The sequence below is a fragment of the Thalia democratica genome, chromosome 7, assembly GCF_965202585.1.
Source record: "Thalia democratica chromosome 7, ktThaDemo2.hap1.1, whole genome shotgun sequence".
NCBI classification, from domain to species: domain Eukaryota; kingdom Metazoa; phylum Chordata; class Thaliacea; order Salpida; family Salpidae; genus Thalia; species Thalia democratica.
The window spans coordinates 45,878,393-45,899,059 of record NC_139171.1 but is presented as its reverse complement, the minus strand read 5'-3'; the positions used below and the strand labels follow the sequence as shown (position 1 = coordinate 45,899,059).

The following is a 20,667-nucleotide window of genomic DNA, read 5'->3' as shown; positions in this document are numbered from 1 at the left end:
AGGGACTTTTCCACTTTTAAAAATTTATTTACTTTATTTATAGATATGAAAACTAAAGATAAAACTATACATATATTAAAAAAAAAAGATTTAAATTTAAGTAAAATAATAGTACTTGTAAAAAAATTTTACCAATTTAATAATAAGTAGATTTTATCTTTATCTTTATTTAAATGTGACTTATTTGATACTTAACATTTATACTCTATTCTACTTGGCAAATTTAATTTAAAATTTAGCAATTTTTTACAATTAAGAAATGGTAAAAAGGTATAAACAATTGTGTTACAATTAGCAATAAAACAACTGAAAAGTTTTCAGAAAGTATTTTAGATGAAGTTGAAGCGGCAAACAGTGAAGTGAAATTGATTCCACAAAGATGCCTTGAACTTCAAAGGATCATTTTGAAACTGATGAAGAATATTTTTCAGAGCAAGTAGAAGAATTTGAATTCGAGGGTTTAAACCAATGTTAATAAAGACCATCAGTTTTAAAGCGCAGTTGTGTTCTTCCAAAGCTGTAACTGGTGCTGGTGAGCAATATGAAGAATTGAAGGCAACATGCAAAAAATTTCAACGCTTGAGGTGAAAAGCAAGTTTTACGGAAGATCTTAAAATAAAAAAAAACGTCAAATGAAAATTAGCGACATGTAATTTAAAAAAAACCATTGAGATTTGTGTTAAGTGTAAGCTCTATAATTATTAAGTATCACTGCTACTTTTTGCTAGGAAGTTTCATTAGATTTCTTTTTTTAGAAATTAACTAAATGTTTATCAATTAGTCAAGGAACATAAGTCTACAAAGTCTAAAGATATAGAGAGGTGAGTTAGCATTTGAAAACATATTTTAAATTAAAAACATACAATAAACCTAATTTGTGCGATATTAAAAAAAAATAAAATTGTAGTTTTTGAATTTTTAGAATTCTAAAATGCGTAACTAAACGAGAGTGCGTAACGTCACGAGTGCGTAAAGATGCGAGAGGTTACTGTTCTTTAAAATTACTTAATATAAGGACTTAAAAAAGTAACATCATATATAAATTTAGTTGTCACTGTGGTAGTGACTACGTGGACAATACATCTCAAAGGTTTCATGTAAGAATCGATCAGCATCTTCCGAAAATCTTGAAAAGTTGGTTTGGTGGTCGTTCGGAGAAACCAACAAAAAAATACTTCTCGGCGATTGGGCAACATTTGTTGGACAATCCGGGGTGTTCTAAAAAACTATAAAAAAGAGAACTTTTTAGTCATAAACAGAGCGGAGAACTCTTTTCAGCTACATATTCTGGAAGCCTTATGCATTCGATCTTTAAGGCCTAGTTTATGTAAGTAGAAAAAGTTTGTATACCAGACTAGACTTTTTAAATAAATGTTATACTTTTTTGTTATATTTTTAAATAAGTTATGCACCGGAAAAAAGCTGTTCAAAGATTGATAAGTACAGTCGATAAAAGTTGCCTAATATTACTTTATAAGCTCGTTTGTTTTGGTGCTAGGTGATAGTTAAGTAGCAGTACTACTAAGCATAAAATTTTAGTTTTTTAGACTGATAGTGAGTGCACTAAGACAAAATCGCAATTTCACCTATCAATAATGAGCTCTATATGTATATTCGTAACTCAGACTGACTAATGTATCACAATAATTAAAACTAAATAAATTTAATAAAAACTAAAACTGCGGCCCGCGAAGATTTTTCAAATTTGAAATTTAGCCCGCGAGTACCTGCCGACCCCTGACATAGACCAATTCGGTTAAGAAGCAGCTAAAACAATATTTAAAAAAACAACTTAATTTGAATGGCCAACTGAAACTAAAAAATATGTATTGAAAATATTACAGCATAAACTCTTGTTATTACTTTAAATGTGCTTTTTAAAATAAAAGTTTTATATCATTAACTAGATTACTAAAATTTACTTCAAAATACTTTTCTTATCATATCTTTATGTTGAATAACATATTAATAATTGAAAAGTACCCTTCTTTATAAAAGTTTATTTAACTAATACAAGAATGATTTAAACCTGCCAATAAAACAATAAAAAAAGAATACATAAACTATTATAATATACACACTTAATTTATGTAGCTAGGCCAAAACTTATACAAAATGTTGATTATTTAATCAAAATTTTCAATGTAAACATCCCATAAGTATAAATTAAAGTTTTTAGAAACACTAACTGAAACAATAGCCTAACACATACTTCCTTAAATTTCTTTAGAAAATTTTCATAGAATCACTAAAAGGGCTGAATGCATAAGGGACGCTTCCAATCATTTTAGGCAGTTGAGGCTCTTGTCTTTTGAAAACATTTGATAAGTTACCTTGATAAGTATGAGCAAGATAACCGTTTTTAAACCACACTCCAGAAGGCAAGGAGAAAAGACATGAAATTTTTCTTTCAAGATTCTTACATTCTTGACAAGAAGCAAACGAAAACAAAGTGAAAAATTAAAAAAAAAACTTACAAAATCTGTATATTTGACTATTAAAAACTATTTACTTACACATAAAATACTTTTGTTTCATTGCAACTCATAACTGTTATTTCTTATTTTTATAAAAGTGTTCTAAAATCAAGAACTGTGTCTTTGAATTTTTAATTCATTTTACAAAACCACAAAACAAAAAAACGTACAAGTTCTTCGTAAGCTTGTTTATTGAAATGACGCTTGTTGATTGCGTCATTTGTTCCAGTGACGTACGTTTTTTTAAATCCAAGATACCCATCATTCATTAACATGCAAAGTGATGTCACAATTAAACCATTGTTACAGCACATGAGGGCCAATACACTATTTTTTTCCATTACTGCATCAACCGCACTGTATAAAATTAGTAACTTTTATAAAGTATTAAAGCAAAAAAGGTAAAATTTAACTTTTTATACTTAATAACTTTTTTAGATGAATTTAAGTTTATACAATATATGTAAAACTCTGTTTTTAGACTTTAAACCAGGGTTTCCCCCAAAGTGGGCCATAAGCAGCAAATGGGCCAAGGGGGGGGGGGGGGGCATAAGCAGTAAAGGAGACACAGGGGGGCCATGAGGTCATCATTTGAAACTTACACTGGATATTTTGGAGGTGGTGATGTAGAGTAGGGTTTCCCCAAAGTAGGTAAAATTGCCCCATGGGGGCGATATTAGTAGGTCGGGAGGCAATAACTAGTAAAGAGGCGAAGGGGGGAGGGGGGGCAATTTAAAAATTTTGGAAAATACACTAGATAATCTTGAGTTGCAAATGAAGAGAAAAATAAAAAGTTTTAGGTGCCTTTAACGGTATTTTTTTGAGAAATCTTGTTGAGGGGGGCAATAGCTTTTTTTATTTCTTTAAAGGGGGCTATTTGAAAAAAAGTTTAGGAAACTCTGCTTTAAACTATAGTTTAAGTCGTTTTTAGTATGATTCACTTATATACAATTTTAATAAAGCAAGTACTATTTTTTTATACTAATTTTCGAAATGTAAAAACTATCGCTATCAATACTATCAAAAGGCAAGTCTTCAATGTTTAAATCTTACTTTTAAGAAGGACTTTTTTTTCTAATATAAATAAAATATATCTTATCCAATAAGGGAGTTCTCATATTTGAGAAAAACATATTTTAATACAGCATACTAGAATAACTTGATTCAAAAATTACTTAGAGTTAAAAGTTAAGCTTAATCTTTTTAAAGCTTTTTTTAATTTTTGAGGCAAAAAAAGCTGAAGTGACTATAAACTGCCCTAAATAACCTTGAAATAAATTAAAAACTTTGAAAATGTTCTTTTATTCAAATATGTATAGTTATATATTTTAGTCGTCACAGAGTCAATAATTGAGGCAAAAGATTATGCAAAAACAGAAACTATCTTCCATGTTTTTGAAAGCTTAAAAAACAAAATTCAGTATAGCTATCTTAGTGTTGGGCAACCAAGTATTTATAATTCAGCAAAATTACTGGAGCAAGAAAAGTATAGCATTCGATTATAATCACATATATCACTGGTACTATCATACACTACTATAACAATAAGACTAACTAACTATATTTAGTTTCTTAAAACTAAACTAAAAGTTTTCAACTATTACACTTAATGAATGCAAAACATTTGAATTAAAAAATATACAAAATAAATACAAATAAAATTTCTAAAATATAAATTTATTAGACACTTGTTATTAACTTTTTATCTAAATACAATTTTTTAATCAAGTTGTTAGATTAAAAATAATTTTCTAAATTGTTATACTTTTAAGACTTGATACAGTATTGTATAGTTAAAAAAATCTGTGAAAACCTAATTAAAACTAGGTAATAATTTGGATAAGTAACATAAAACTATGGCCACTTAAATGTCTGTATGCTAAAATTTCATTTTTTTTTATAATTAAACTTTTATAGTTTATTTAGAATATTGTTGGTTCAAACTTTATGAAGCAGATAGAAATGGTCATAACCTAATATTTTTAAATAACTCCTTAAGACTAATTTCGTAAAATTTAGTACAAATGTATAAAAAAAACAATAATTACTTTTTATAAGTCGTGTATAAAATAATTTGAAATGTTTTTATTTGCAATTTTGATGTTGTATGTAACGTTTTTTAGAATATACTTTTTATAAAAAAAAGTTTAATTAGTTAGTCTTGTTTTTTGACCTTTTTTAGTAGGTTTTTTTTTAATTAAGCTTGTGTATAAAAGTCGTGTATAAAATAATTTGAAATGTTTTTATTTGCAATTTTGATGTTGTATGTAACGTTTTTTAGAATATACTTTTTATAAAAAAAAGTTTAATTAGTTAGTCTTGTTTTTTGACCTTTTTTAGTAGGTTTTTTTTTAAATTAAGCTTCATTATTATTACAACTGACTCTTTGCTAATTTGCTGTTCCTGAACGAACTCGCTGATTTCATTTTCTTCAACTTGAACGAGCTGCAGCCTGATGTGGTCGAGATCTGTCAATTCTTTCTTTTCGTACAATTGAGGGGTCAACTGCTTCAACTCGGTAAAAGTCTTTTGCTTTAGAAAATCGTGGAAAATAAGCTTTTTTATTGATTTTTCCCATTCGGTGTCAACGTCAAACCTTTTCTATTGTAATGCGCAAATTTAGAAAGCTATCTTTAACTAAAGTTGAATAAGATTATTATTTTTTACAATAAATATTTAAAATATACACAAACCTTGTTTTTGTTTAGTAAAAACCACTAGTCATAAAGTGTTTGAAAAACATTAAAATACAAAACTAAATAATATTTTATTAATTTCCTTAAATTAGTTTAAATTTTTATATTCTATAAAAACTAACTTATAGATTTATTTTAAGAAAAATTTTAACTTTTGTAAAAAAATGTTGGACCATCCTTATGACCTTAAAAAATTTACTTAAAATCAAACTTTTTAAAAACAGAACACTTTAGTTTAAGTTAGACTGTTCTTTTATTTTAACTATAGTAAAATTCTTATCTATTAATAAAGTTTCGTATAAAATGTTAATACGCATAAGTCAATAAAAGATTGTGCATGAAAACCAAATACTCATTATAACTAAAGCTTCAAATACTATTTAAGAAGTATATGTAATATTTCTGAACAGTTAACAGTGAAATGAATAAACAGCTTTATATTTTTTAGAATGATCAAAAAGCGATAACTTACACCTAAAACTTTTTTTACATTTGATATTTTAGGATATCCTATACTTTAACAACACGTGCTAATAATATCTACATTTAATAAATCTTTTTTTATACATTCATTTGTTTAATTCAGATATATTGACAATTAGTAAAACCTATTAAGAGAATTTTTATTATGTTCTACAAGTTTTTCATCTAAAAGTCAGAATTAAACGAAACGTGCAGTTTTTTTAGTGTTTAACATTATTACAATACAGGGTTGCTAGTATTAAATTGTATACCAATATTAAAAGCTACTTTAAATGATGTTTTTTAATAAAATTTTAATGGTACAAATAAAAAGTTATCTACATGATAAACTTTTCGAACCTAAACACAATTTTATCACTGTACATAAAAAATTGTTTAAACTCCAGGTTTTTTAATGATTTTGTTCAAAATTTTCGCTGTGTTTGTTCAGTTTTTAAATTCTGTTAGCTGTGTGGAATTTATTGATCTTGTTACGAACTATCTATACTAAAGATGATTTTATACCAAAAGAATTCAATATTATATCTATGTTGTCAAGTGACCAGTATTAAGTTGTACATTGTCAAGTGACAAGTATTTAGTTCTACGTTGTCAAGTATTTCTTCCTGGTATTATGAATAAGGAATATACAACTAAACACTTTTTAAGGAAGACTAGAAATTTTAAGTTTAATTAACGGCTTAATCAAATAAAACGGCTTAATCAACAAAAACAAATATAGAGGAGTTAAAACAATTAACAATATAAAAGATTAAAATAATTTGTTGTTTTAATAGCAAAGCAAAGAAAAAACCTTAAACATTTCAGATTGTTGAGAAACAGCTCTACCTCGAAGTTTTTTATATTTGTTATTTTCATTCAGTGTAAGTTCTTCAATAAGTTGAATGTGGTTTTTTTGCAGACATTTTTCGAAAGTTTCTTTACACACCTAAACAATGTTGTTTGTAAAAAAATATTTATTTCAATTTCAGTATGATTAGATGATTTTTTTTTAATAACTTACATTCAGTTTAGCAGTCAGTTTTTTGTTCATCTCATCATCAAAAGTAGAGCGCAGTCTAATTTCACTAGCTTGCAGTTTGCCCAAAGCATTTGCAAGTATCTTTAAAAAAAAATTAAACTTTTTGTCAGTATTACTCAAAACACGTTTTTCAAAACTGAAAAATATTAATTTAGTAGACCTATGATTAATAATATTTTTACATTTAAAGTGGATTTCTTTACGTATCTTAAATAATTGGTTTTCAAAGCTTTTAAAAATCGGCACTTCAGATTATTAAATAAAACAAGTTGTGATAAAAACATTATTTTAACAAAATCAAATTTGCATTAATAATCTAAAATATCACTTCAAAAATATTTTTTGAAATAATAATAATTCCAAGTTTGAAATGTTGTTAAACTTAAATAACCATACAAACGTGTCATAATGCCTTTTTTATCAAGAATATAGGTTTACAATAAAAAATAATTAAAAAAAATATTTTGATACTTTAAAAATATTTACTATATAAGCGCAGGTCTGAAGTTTATTTATTTATAAATGTAAAAAAAAATAAAACTATGAAAAATTATTTCTTTTTTATTACTGTTTTGAATTAAGTATATTTATTACTTTTGGCTACTAAATACTCTACTTACTGTAAGTTGCTTATCAAGACAGTTTGGGCTTGCTCCGTCAAGAGAGGGTTTAGGAAGACTTTCAATAGTTTTTTTTATGGTTAAAATTTTACCTTTTTCAGACTTGTTATAACAAACGTGTTGAAAATCGTTTTCCTGTTTCAAGCGATCAGCCAAAAAAATTTGTAAGCCTATAAAATAAATACTGCTTAATATTGTAACGCTTTACTAATAAAATCATTTTAATAAAAATAAATATAACATTTTAGTCTATGAAACTTTTTGTTCAAAAGAAAATATCATTGTTAATCTATAGTCAAAATTAAATACTATATATATTCACATAGTAGTACTTCACAATTTTTTTGTAAAAACATAAAATTTTACAAGTTTAGGAACCAGTTTATGTAATTCTATACTCTGGTTACGTTTTAACTAATCTTCAAATACATTTAAATACTAAATTAAACTAACATTCTCATATTTATTATTATTCCTTTTGTTTTTTCTACATTCATTTCATGTTATACCTTATATTACTGTGTTTTTGCTTAGTAATAGAGAGCAAATATATTATCAATACTATGAAGTAAAACTACAACAAATTTAAACAAAAGTATTAAAAAGTATTAAATACTTAAATTCATCTAGATGCGTGGCAAACGTATTAACGGTTAGAAAAACAAGCACGAAAAATTTTGGTAAAAATTGATTTAGGCCAAAATCTGAAAGTTTACTAATTAATATTATTTAAAAACTAAAAATACTTTTATAAATTATTATCTTTAAAGTAATAGATAATCTAGTTTTAATTTAGTTATTTAGTTATCTTAGTTTTAATTTATTAACCTAGTTTGGGCTTACTAGAACAAAGTAACTTATAACCTTTCTATTTTAAACAAGAAATTAAATACACTACAAGGCAAAACTAAGTAAGTCTTATTTAAGTCATTAATTTACATTGATAACTAAACTAAAAGTTGCTCTTTACTGATTTTTTAAATACAAAGTAGCTTTTAAGATACTAGCAATGAAAGTTTGAAAGTTCAACAGGTTTCCCATGCAACAAGGTTAGAAAGACTATTTTATTAATGTATCTTACACTTTTTGTGCAATCATTTTTCAACTTTCTCAATGAACTTGTATGATTTTTTTTTCAATTGTTGAATTATTTTAAAAGTTTTTTTAATAATTATACAAAATAATCTTTAAATCAGGGTTTCCCCTAAAGTGGGCCATAAGCAGTAAAGGAGACACAGGGGGCCATGAGGTCATCATTAGACTTACACTGGATTTTTTGGAGTTTGTGATGTAGAGTAGGGTTTCCCAAAGTAGGTAAAATTGCCCCATGGGGGCGATATATGTGGGTCGAGAGGCAATAACTAGTAAAGTGGCGAGAGGGGGGGGGAGGCGATTTAAAAATTTTGGAACATACACTAGATAATCTTGAGTTGCAAATGAAGAGAAAAATAAAAAGTTTTAAGTGCCTTTAACTGTATTTTTTCGAGTAATCTTGTTGAGGGGGGCCATAGCTTTTTTAATTTCTTTAAAGGGGGCCATTTGAAAATAAGTTTGGGAAACCCTGCTTTAAATAAATTTCATAAATCATCAAAATTTTGTTTGTCCAAAAAATTAATTTCTATGCACAATACTGTGCAAATAAGTTCTTTTTAATAAACACTGGTTTATACTTTATTTTTTAATTGATGATAAAGTTTGATCTAATTAATTGATTTAAGGGCATAAGGGTGGTCCAACATTTTTCTTTAATAAAAATAACATTGGCTTTCATATGAAAGCTTCAAGTACAAACTACAAGCCAGTTTTTAAAGAATTAACAGATCTTATTTAAAATTTGAGAAATTGATAATTTTGTAAAACATTTTCGATACAAAAGTATGAACCGCAAAGTTTTTGGGGTTAATTTTCTCGGAAATTTAAGAAATCACTAAAAATCTATCTTCACATTCATTTTTTGAGCTAGAGACCTCAAATTTTAGGAAATGTTCCTTACATTATAAGAAAAAACAATATTTAAGAATTTTACTAACTAAAACAAAAAATTATGACAAAAATTTAAAAACTAGTGTTTTGTAACGATATCTGCACATATCGCTCTGGAGTGAGTATAAAAAACGCAAAAAAAAACGCAAAAACGGTATAAAAATCACTGCGAGAGAGATCAAGCGTGGTAGTTGAGTCGTTGTAGTCGTGGTAGCCGTAGCGTGGTTGCGTTAGCATTAATATTAGTTGGCAATAATTTGTTTTCTCGTAGGGGTAGGCGAATGTGTTTATTTTTCGAGCACTACTTTTGATTATGTTTAAGACGTACTTTTGGGTCGTTTACTAAGCACTATTTGTTATTGGGCATTGATTCATATTCTTGCTAATCTTCTTAATTTTCAAAGCTTAAGTCGCTTAGTTTCTTTTCTAAGATCGTATATTTTTAAACACATTGTACAATAAACATTGAGTGTTAGTTCGTATTTGTTTACTTACTAGAATTTAACCTAGTAAAACTTAACTTATACATCTATCATTTATTTATAGGCTAGATTATATTAGACCTTTTGTAAAATATTTTTAATTGTAACTTACACTCACTAACACGATTAGTAACACTAGTCACCTATATTTGAGTATGAGCACTAGCAGCAAGAAATCCATACCTATGTCAGTGTACGACCGCTCGAGGTAGTTACTGATGCTGTAGAGGGTATGGACGCTAGTTACCACATACCAACTATAAACTCAGAGTGGACTAATATAACATATTCATCAGCAAGAGGGTTATAGTTTTTTCAAAAAAAAATTTTTACTATAAAAATTTTAAAGTCCAATGTAACTTTTTTTTGTTATTTTATAAAGAATAGACTGTGTGCGTTTGAAGAAGATTGCTTAAAAAATGTACGAGTAAATACATTTATTTGAAATAGTCTTTTTTCGCTGTTTTAGTTTTCCCTTCCTATAATTAACCTATTATACGACCCGACTTTGACCGGTCATATCTCAAAAACTAATTCGATTTTTTTAAAACAGTAAAAAGCAACTTAAAGCTTAGTAAAAACTCTATAAAATAAGATCAACTTATAACCCCCTATGACCTTATTTATTACGGAATTTTAAAATTCAGAGTTTTAGGTTTTTGGTTAGTAAAATTGATAAAGTACAGCAACTATCACATAGTATGTCTCTTTTTAAACATATAAAGCACATCTAACAGTCAAGTCAGTTAAAGTTTTAGAAGAAAAACAAAAAAAAACTACATTTTTCTAGTTTTGAAGATTTTTTACTCCTTTATTTAACTGTTTTTAACCCAATAGCAACATAGTTAAGAAAAAAATTGTAAATATGCTGTTTCTACACTCTAAAATATTTCTTGAAACATCAAAAACCAGTACTTGCAATTGGTATATATTTAAATGGCAGTGTTAAAATACATATATCGCAACTGTAAATCGTACTAATCTGATGATAGACTTTACTTAACTTGATTTAAAAAAAAAATTCAAGTTTATTCATTTCCATTTCTTTAACGAATTAAATGTTGAAAATTTATTTCAAATGTTTTAATAAAAGTGCAAGAAGCTTGTTTAATATAATAAACCTAAAGACGCACAAAAAACGATGTTTTTACTGCTTTATTTTTGGATTAAATTACCAATACCCTCATTTTTCAATCTGTATCTAGAACTTAACGCCTCATATCAGAATAATCACTAGTAGATAAGAAATATTACCTTTTAGTTGCATATCAAATGAGTTTTGTGCTCTCCGATGGAAATCTTCAACCATTTTTCTCATGTCACTCACTGCAACTTCACAATCCTTCGCTAATCGCGGGCTAAGTTCCCTCACAATTTGACAATAATACCTAACCAAAATTTGAACATATGCAATAGATGTTTTAACTAAAATAATTAAGTATTCTTTAACTTATAAAATTACTATCAAAATTTATGCACGACACTCTTACTTTACAGAAAATAAATAAACTTTTAAGTTTAACAAAAAACATTTGTATATAAATTTTTACATAAATGTAAGTGAGGTAATTCAAAAACAATCAAGTTTTTATATCGGTAAAAGCAAATTAGTTATAAGTTATTTAAGAAAAGCAACTCAATTGCCATTAAAGATCATGCTTAACTTCAGTTCTTACTTCAATTAAATTTATCTTTACGTTAAAAGTTTATCTAATGTCGGTTTAGAAACTTCAAAAACAAAAACAAGAAATTATAACAACCAAAAATTAGATAAACGTATGAGATAAATAAATGGAATTACACCAATAGCGGTACTGATTAGTGTTTGTTTTACTTATTTTCTTTACCTTGCATGATTTTTTTTTAATTCAGCAAACCAAGTTCATAAAAAAACAAAGTGGTACAAATATAAAATTGTTTATAAAAGACAAAAAAAATTTGCGCTACATAAAACAAAATAATGTGTGCTCTTTATTGTATTTCCACCTAGCGTTACAAGTTTGAAAATATTTTTAAATACTACGGACACGCTCTATTGCACACCCGTACGCATATCTCTTTTTTTCTCCTTTCATTAAAGAAAAAAGCCAACTCTCCGACATGTTTCTTTTATATCGTTCGCAGCTTTTTTTTCTCTTTATTCGCCGTTCCCGCAGCTCAAACGTTACTTTTTTAGCGTGTAACTATTATTCCACTAACTTGTTTGTTAAATTTTTTTCTCATTTTTGAGTTTCCAAGGCGATGGTGCACATTTTTTTATATGCTTATACGATAAAGTATAGAAAAGTATTGTAAATTGACAACAATTAGATTAATATAACTGATTTAGTTTAGTCTTATTAAAATGCTTAGTAGTGTCTTTTTGTTCACTAAATAATAATACTTTTAAAAACTTTTAAGGTATTAGATTATTATAAGTTTACTGAAGACAGATTTTTATCTGAAAACGTTTTGAACTATTGTAATATGCAATAAATTTGTAGATTTTTCAAAACTGTATTTTGATTTTTTCTAAAAAAAACTTTAAAATAATATTTAGTAAATTTTTTGTAGAAACACAAAGGAAAACAATTTCAAAAAAAAAACAATTGAAATGAGAATATTTTTTTACATTCAACTACTAGTATAATTTGACACAAAGTCTAAAATTTTAAACTCATTAGAAAAAAAAATTACTCTTTCTGGCGCTCCATTCTTTGTACAGTCATCGAATAATCAATAATTGCTTTATAGTTTGTTTCGTAAGACTCAATAATGCCCTAAAGATTTTACATTTATATTTATTATTTGTATATTATATCATATATACTATGTATTTTAAAACTTAAGATAAAAGTTATATCGGAACTAACATTTTAAGTTGTAAAACCGGTTTTCATAAAAAGAAATGATCAGTTCTACATTAAATCTAAAAAACTTATTTATACTAAATGAATTAGATAAACATTATCGTAGAAAATAAAAAAGCATGACTAGGTAACCTTACATCTAATAAACAAGCTTTATTTACAATTTTGAAAATTATTACTAAATTATAAGTTACTATAAATACGGACAAAAACTACTCAAAAGCTAAACTAGCTTAAAAACTTTAGTAAAAAATTAATAAACAAATAGACTTAAAAAAAACAGTACACTAATTACCAAAACTTCGTCGATGACATATGTTTGTAAATTATGTTCAACCCAATGCATCCAAGATGTTAAATCTGTAGTAAGTCTTTCATGAGAAAAATTTTTATTGTTTGAAAGATTTTTGAGTATAACATCGTAATAGCTCGTCCAAAATTCCATGTAGCAGATCGTCTTAATAAATATTAAACTTTAGTTACACTCGTGATTTATTAGAATTAAATATTCTTTGTTTATAAATTTATTAAACTGTATTTAATTTAAAAAAAATTGTTCAAGTACATAATAATTTATATCGTCTTATATTAACCTTTGTCCAAAATAAACTTACACATAAAATTACTAAATTATTAATTTATATCTCTTATAACTTTTTCTGACAACTATTTTAGAATAAAGCAGCCTTAATTATGTGAATTCAAATACTAAATTCATAATGTTTTAAAAAGAATTAGATAGAAAATTAAACAAAAAATATATAAACAAAACAGCTGTACTAACAACAATGAGTGTTTTGTTTATAAAATTAACGCATAGCTTAAATCTTTAGAGTTTACAAAACTTATTCTATACAAACATATCTAGTTATTTTGAAATTTTATAAGTCATTTTGAAATGCTGTGAAAAAAGTAAAACAATTGCAAACAACTTATTAAAAAAATGTTTTTATTTAAACTAGATGTATATAGCTACTGAAACAATTTAGTTACATCTAATCACTTTATACTCAAACAATTTAAAAATAGTGTATATGCACAATATTCATTTAATTTACAAAATATATCTTTATTGATCTATAATTATAATGCCTAGCTTTATAAAATGCTTAGCCCTTTGATACAAAACTTTTAAACTTTAAATCTCATAGATGTATACACATTTTATATAAAAACGGCATGTTTAGTCAACAAAGTAACAAAGTTGATAGAAACACAATAAAACTAATTCACCATTTCGTTCATGTTTTTGAAAAGATTTTTGGTAACATGGCTGATATTAAGCAGTTGATTTATCACATTTTCCTCCCTTTCACCAGCTGCTTCTTTTTCAAAAACATAATACAAATAATTGAGGAGTCTTGACAAGCAATCAAATTTACCAGCTACCTTTACCTTAAGCATTTCCTAAAAACATATAGTACATTAACAATTTTTTATATGACAAACTAAACTTCATTAACAAAGTATTAAATAAGCAACAAACTAACTAAACATTTCATTTCATGTAAATTATACTTTTTAATTATTGAAAATATCGGTATATAAGTAGTTGCAATTTTATAATAAGAGATATTGATTTTAACGAAATCTAATGACTTATTACAAAGTAACATATGTTTATCTAGTAAAGTTATCAAACTTATAAAACAAACGATTTGAAATATACTGAATTTAGAATATACTATATCTTTTATTAAGTAAAAACATAATGAAAACTATTAATCTACTAGAAATAAGAATAACACCACCAAATAGCTCTTTTCAGCAAGTAAAGTAACACTTTCTATATCCAATTAAAATTAACTTATAATATATGGTTACGTAAATACACAAATTTCGATAATTAAAATTTCACATTAATAAAATTCAGATAACGACATTTTAAATAACTAAAATTTAAAATTATTTTTGTTCAAACTACAGACAATTAAGTTAGGATAATTTTAATTACAACAATGTGAACTTTTTCTTGATCATAGTATTGAAACATTAATTCGACTTGTTAAATACTCTTGTTAGTATTTCTTTTTTTTTTGTGACATTTGTTTTCTTGTTAGTCGTTAACAATCAGTTTAAAAATTATACAGTTTCAAGTAAGTACAGTTTCAATACTAATGACATTTTATAAATTAATATTTATGTTTGCACTCGGTAACTTTTTAAGTGTCGTTTTTTCTTGTTTTCGACAATTAAAAGTTTAAAAAAAAAAAAATTTATACTTAATCATCTATTATAGACATTTAGAATTATTTAAATCAAAGATATAAAACTACTTAATATAAATGTTATAATACAAATTTTGAGCTTAATTAAACCAAGTAACATTTAAACTTCTTCATTTAAAGATTTTAAAATTACTTTTGGTTTAAGTATAAACATATTTTATCTTAATTCTTTTTTTTTTTTTTTTTGTTTGTTATAGAAAATCTTTGAAATAGATAAAAATACAGAAACGTATTTTCACTTGATAATAACTCAACCTACTTTTTATATAAAAGTAAATTTTTAATTTCTTTTTAAGGTTTATTTTTCTAAAACTCTTGGTTAAATTGTTAAAACATTTTACAGTTCAAAAATCCATAGTATTTTAACATTCAAAAATATGTTTCTTAAATGATAACTTATAAGGTGTTACAAAAAACTTGTGCTTATGTGTAGTTTTTTAATGAAATTTTTTGTTCCAAATTACTAAACTGTGTTTAAAACTAACAAACAAAAGATAACATCAAGATTTTTCTAATTCTTTAATAATTTCAGTGCAATGTTAGTCGTTATTTATTGTATAATACTTACACAGTGTTATTATAAATATGAAATAGACATTTAGAATTATTTAATCAAAGATATAAAACTACTTAATATAAATGTTATAATACAAATTTTGAGCTTACTCAGGGATGCCACACGTTTTTTCAAAAAAATTTCCAGGTTTTCCAAAGTACACATTTTTGGGTCTATTTTTAGTTTAAAGTTAAGTTTAAGGTAAGAAACTGTGTTAAATAGTATAAAAACATTGAAAAAATACTGTAAAGCTACTTTAAATATGTTTTTAAATAAAAAAAAAATTTGATGATGACAAAAGATTTTTTATTTATATGATAGAATTTTTCAGTCAAATCGAAATTTTACTACTGAACATGTGAAAATTGTTAAAATTCCAGGTTTTTTTAGTAATTTTTGTTCGAAATTCAAGATTTTCCAGTTTTTTTTTTAATTTTCCCTAATTCCAGGTTTTTCCAGGTTTTCTTTTTGCCTAAATTGTCAAGTTCCAGGTTTTTCCAGTATTCCAGGTAAAGTAGCAATCCTTTTTATTGGCTTTGTATTCTTTTTAAATCCATAAATTGTAAAATACATAAAAATAGTTAGTAAGCAGGCTTGTAAAACTTGTGAACAACAAAAAAAAAATTAAACAAATCATGCAACTTAAGCATTATACTATAAATCTACCGAATCCAAAAATTTTGGATTTGGCCGGATCCGAATACGAGTAATATTTTAAAATTAGGATTCGGCCGAATCCGAATACTTTAATAACTGGAATCCTAAAGATTTAAGCTGCTTGTAATGTAAACACAATACAAGTTTATAAATAATAAATACTTATTATATTATTACTTATTTAGTAAATTATATTTGAACAATATTTTTAACGTGTTAATAAATAAATACATTTGTATTTAAGAATAATTTATTTCAAAAGCGAACAAAAAAACAAATGTCTTGCAATGGTTGCCACTGATCAAGCTGAGAAAATTTCCTGACTTTTTCCTGACTTTTTACCAAAATTTTCTTGACTTTTCTAAATCAAACTCTTAAATTGAACTTATTCTAAAATACATAATCTAACACTTGAAACTATATAAAGCTTTCAATCTAATTTTAATACAGGTTAAAAACAACAGTTTTTTAATGAATTCTATCATCAAACTTCCAGTACATCACTTAAACCATCTGTGTATGATTGATGTTTGTAATAAACAGCTCTAACAGCAAAATACTTGTATTATTACCTTATAAACACAGCTTGTCTAAAAAAAGACACAATTAATTAGCATTTCCTAGCATAAATGAACCTAGATAAACAAACGACATATAAGGATTTTTTACAATTAAAACATTAAATCAATATGGAACTTTCACAACTCAAACCTTAAAACAATAACGAACTTTTACAGTTAAAACTTTAAAATAACAAAGAACTTAATCAAGTACTGTTTTTTTAAATGCATGTACTAAAATTTATTTTCTCCGTTTTTTTATTAGCACTTCAACCTCTTCATCTATGAAGATATGGTTTCCTTCGTCTGAACTGAATTCCGCTTCATTTTCTTGGCAGTTAAAACCATTTGACTCATTTTATTTAAATCGCTCTCATCTGCTACCCCTACACTTGTTGAAGAGAATCTTTTCTCTAAATCAAGCCACAACTTGTGGGCTTCATTTCTTTTCTTTTAGCAGTCATTTATTTTCACTTTCATTTATAAAATATTTCCTCTTATCATTTAATATAAAATTTGTAACAAATAAATATACTCTTATTTACTTTAAAAACTTAAGTTACTCTACAAAAAATACAAACAATAAGTAAACTTAATCTTGGCATATACGTCTCTTATAACTTAATTTATAAATTTAAACAACTTTGAAAAAATTATAAAGAGGTAAAGTATACCCATTAACTTGTTATAAGAAATACTAAACTAACTGCTTAGTTATAAAGAACTCAATTATTTACCTAAACAAAATACACTTTGATTCTAAAATTATGCTGGATAAACTTTTGTGTATATATCACAGTTTCACTATGGAAGTGTCCTTGCTACAGATCATCAATACTAAAAAGCTTACAAAATCTGCTTGTTCAAGTAGGGTACTTGTTCAATATGTCAATAGAAAATTTTTGCAGTTTTGTAAAGGATATTTTACTAATTTATACCAGATGAAGGCATTGGAAATAAAATTAAATATTTTTGTAAATTTCTAGGAAAATTTTGGAATTTTTTTACTGACTTTATAGGACTTTTAATTAATGTTTACCGTTTGAAGGCTTTGGAAAACAAGGAATTTCGTAAATTTAAACTGACAAAACCTGACTTTTTTTTAATCAAATTTCCTGACTTTTCCTGACTTTTTTTCAAAACCCCAATTTTTCCTGACTTTTGTCATTTTTTTAAAAATTTTCCTGACTTTTCCTGACCGAGTGGCAACCCTGCCTGTTGCTCGTCCTCCTGTGTGGATGTGTTTGATTTTATTTAAAAAATAATAATAGTAAGTTAAAGAGCTAAAACTTAAACTTTTTCAGATCAAAATTTACAAGGGTGTAGTTTTGGTTTCTCTGGTGGATTTATAGATGAATGACCTTTTTGATCAGCCTCGAAAGAGATATGCATTTTAACACTAAATTTTATCTGCTCTTTAACATTATTTTTGAGGTAATAAGGGAAAGCGAAAGTCGATATCATGGATCAACAGCTGTTATGAATAGTAAAAATTTGTTGTCATTCATGTTTAAGTTGTTATTATTGGTATAAAATAGCGGTGGGCAATGTACAGCACGCGGAGTTTGAATGACCGGCCCCCGACCGTTTTTTGAATTACAATGGAGTCCGGCACGCAGATGAAAATGACCGGCGCGCGATAGAAGTGTCCGGCCCGCAAAGTTCAATATTACAAATTCTTTATAAAATTTTGTATCATATTTTTACAAAACATAACTGTAAGATTTTAACATAAAAACATGTTTAAAAATGGTTTTTCAAATTAATGTCTACTGATAAAAAACCATTTTGTCCTAATATTTTGTTTTGTTGTAACTTAGTTGGAATATTTTTTTTTCGAATTACCCAAATCAAATTGTTTGATAAATCTGATGTTTTACATACCAACCTTAGTCAATTGTCATGTCAATTTTATTTGTAAACATTACATAAACATCTGACATGTCTCAATCTTCATCTTAAAGTGTCACTTTGAGAAACTGTTGTGAATTACAAGGATTAAGAAAAGTGATCAATCGTATGTATAAAATTAGGTTCCGGCCAAATCCAAAAGTTATTTATTATTTAAGTTAAAATCCGACTGGGTCTGGATCTCGATTTAAAAACTAGTATCCAATCAGATCCGGATAGTATATTTTGATTAGGATCCGGCCAGATCCGGATTTAAAAAGGCATTATCCGGATACTGGATCTGATAAAATCACTAATTCGAAATTCTCCGGCCTGCAAAAGACAAAAGTTTTCCTGATCTGGCCCGAATTAAAAACGTTGCCAACCCCTGGAATAGAACCTTCTTTCGCAAGCCTCTCCTATATTTTTGGCTAAAGTTTTACAAACATTTAATAGTTCTTCGGAATTTTTATAAGTGTTAACAAACTTTGTCAGTGATCTTGCATGCGACACCACGCTTGAGAGCAATGCATTGTTTTTATTTTACTCCTTTCAGGGTTCGTGCGCGAATTTTTTTTTCATTTAGCCTGACTGAGACCAATTTAGCCTGACATTTTTTCAAAGTAAGGAAAATTCCCTTTAGAAGTCATTTTAGGTATTGTGGAGGCCTTGATTAGTACTACTATAGTCTCCGACTTCAACCAGCTTTATCTCAAAAATATTTTGAGCTTCAAAAGTATGCAGAAAGCAACTCATAGCTTAGTTACAACACAATAAAATAAGACTAAATTGTTAAAAATGTGATTTTACCCCCATCCCCTATACCCTTAACATAACAAATTCAGTGATAAGTTTTAAAATAAGTGTTATATCTAATATATTACTAGTGTAGAAACTTAATGTATATTACTAAACACAATTGTTCAAATTAAATAAGCACTAAGTAAAAATATTATAAGCAGAAGATCTATAATAAAACGACGTGCATTGTCGTGTGTTATTAACATTTAAAATGAAACGCTTACACGAGTATTAAATAATTAAAATATGTTTATTATAGTATTTTGACTAATACTTAAAACTAATACATAATTATAAATCCTAAACTTTAAATAAATACAGTGATTGTTGATGTCGTATTAGATTTAAAAGGCTTACACTTTAATTTGAAAAAAGTTTAAAATTTTGTTCTTGTAAAGAAAAATGAATTGTATCTAAAATTTGTACTCCCACAAAACCTAGTACTTATATCTTAAAGCTAAGTTTTAGTGTTGTGAATATCTCCAATAACTTTAAACAAACAGTAAAATATATGAATAAACTGCTAAGAGTTTTAATCTAAAAAGTATTGGTATAAAGCCTTTAAATTTGAAATTAAAACAGTTCAACCAACTAAGCTCTGAAAAACATAGCTAATGCAAACAAATTCAAACAAACAGATAAGTTGTTGAACTATACTGTAATATTTAAACTGTATTTGTTTATGAATTTTTATAATTATGACATATATAATCTACTCAAAACAAAATAATGAAGGTTCTTAAAAAAATTTAATGTTTTAAGCATTTATTTTTACAAATACTGACTGATTTTGTCTTTAATAACTATATCTTTATTTAGAAATAAAAACACATTTCAATTTGATCATAAAAAATTTCTAAAATAAAAAACGACCTTATTATAAAAAAGGGTTGATCATGCCAATTCGATCATCAGACCACAAGATTCGGTAGACTGAGACCGGTTTCGTCCTTATTAGCAAAGACAATGCTGACGTCACTGATCATTGCCAGCGAATGGTTGCTTTATTTTAAAGCATGATAAACCGTTTGTAGATTGACCACTGCAAGTTTTTCGGTTGTGACTGACTAATGAGTCCTAATAAGGACGAAACCGGTCTAAGTCTACCGAAGTTTGTGGTCTGATGATCGAATTGGCATGATCAACCCTTTTGTTAAACTTGAGCTTGTCTCACGGCAAACGAAAGTCCGGACTTCTGCTCTGCAGACTTTCGCCGATGTTTTCTGTTGACCTTATTATAACTGAGATTTTTTATTTCAAATAAGAAAGACACAATAACAAAAAAGACACAATAACATAATAATTTTTTTTAATTGGGAAAAAAGTAAAATAAATTATATAAGTCGTACAATCCTTGTCACAAG

The 20,667-nt window shown here is 26.4% G+C and overlaps 1 protein-coding gene across 2 annotated transcripts in view; it reads right to left on the bottom strand.

Moving 5' to 3' along the window:
• The window catches only part of LOC145840438 (uncharacterized), a 44,768-nt gene that overhangs the window by 8,829 nt on the left and 15,272 nt on the right, over nt 1–20,667 (bottom strand). For both annotated transcript variants that reach the window (XM_082947700.1, XM_082947701.1), the window contains exons 6-14: nt 13,845–14,018; nt 12,907–13,068; nt 12,439–12,521; nt 11,017–11,150; nt 7,298–7,467; nt 6,660–6,758; nt 6,450–6,584; nt 4,861–5,078; nt 2,648–2,834 (exon numbers count right to left, since the gene is read on the bottom strand). In XM_082947700.1, the coding sequence (XP_082803826.1) occupies nt 2,648–2,834; nt 4,861–5,078; nt 6,450–6,584; nt 6,660–6,758; nt 7,298–7,467; nt 11,017–11,150; nt 12,439–12,521; nt 12,907–13,068; nt 13,845–14,018 (1,362 nt within the window). The remainder of the gene's footprint in view (nt 1–2,647; nt 2,835–4,860; nt 5,079–6,449; nt 6,585–6,659; nt 6,759–7,297; nt 7,468–11,016; nt 11,151–12,438; nt 12,522–12,906; nt 13,069–13,844; nt 14,019–20,667) is intronic.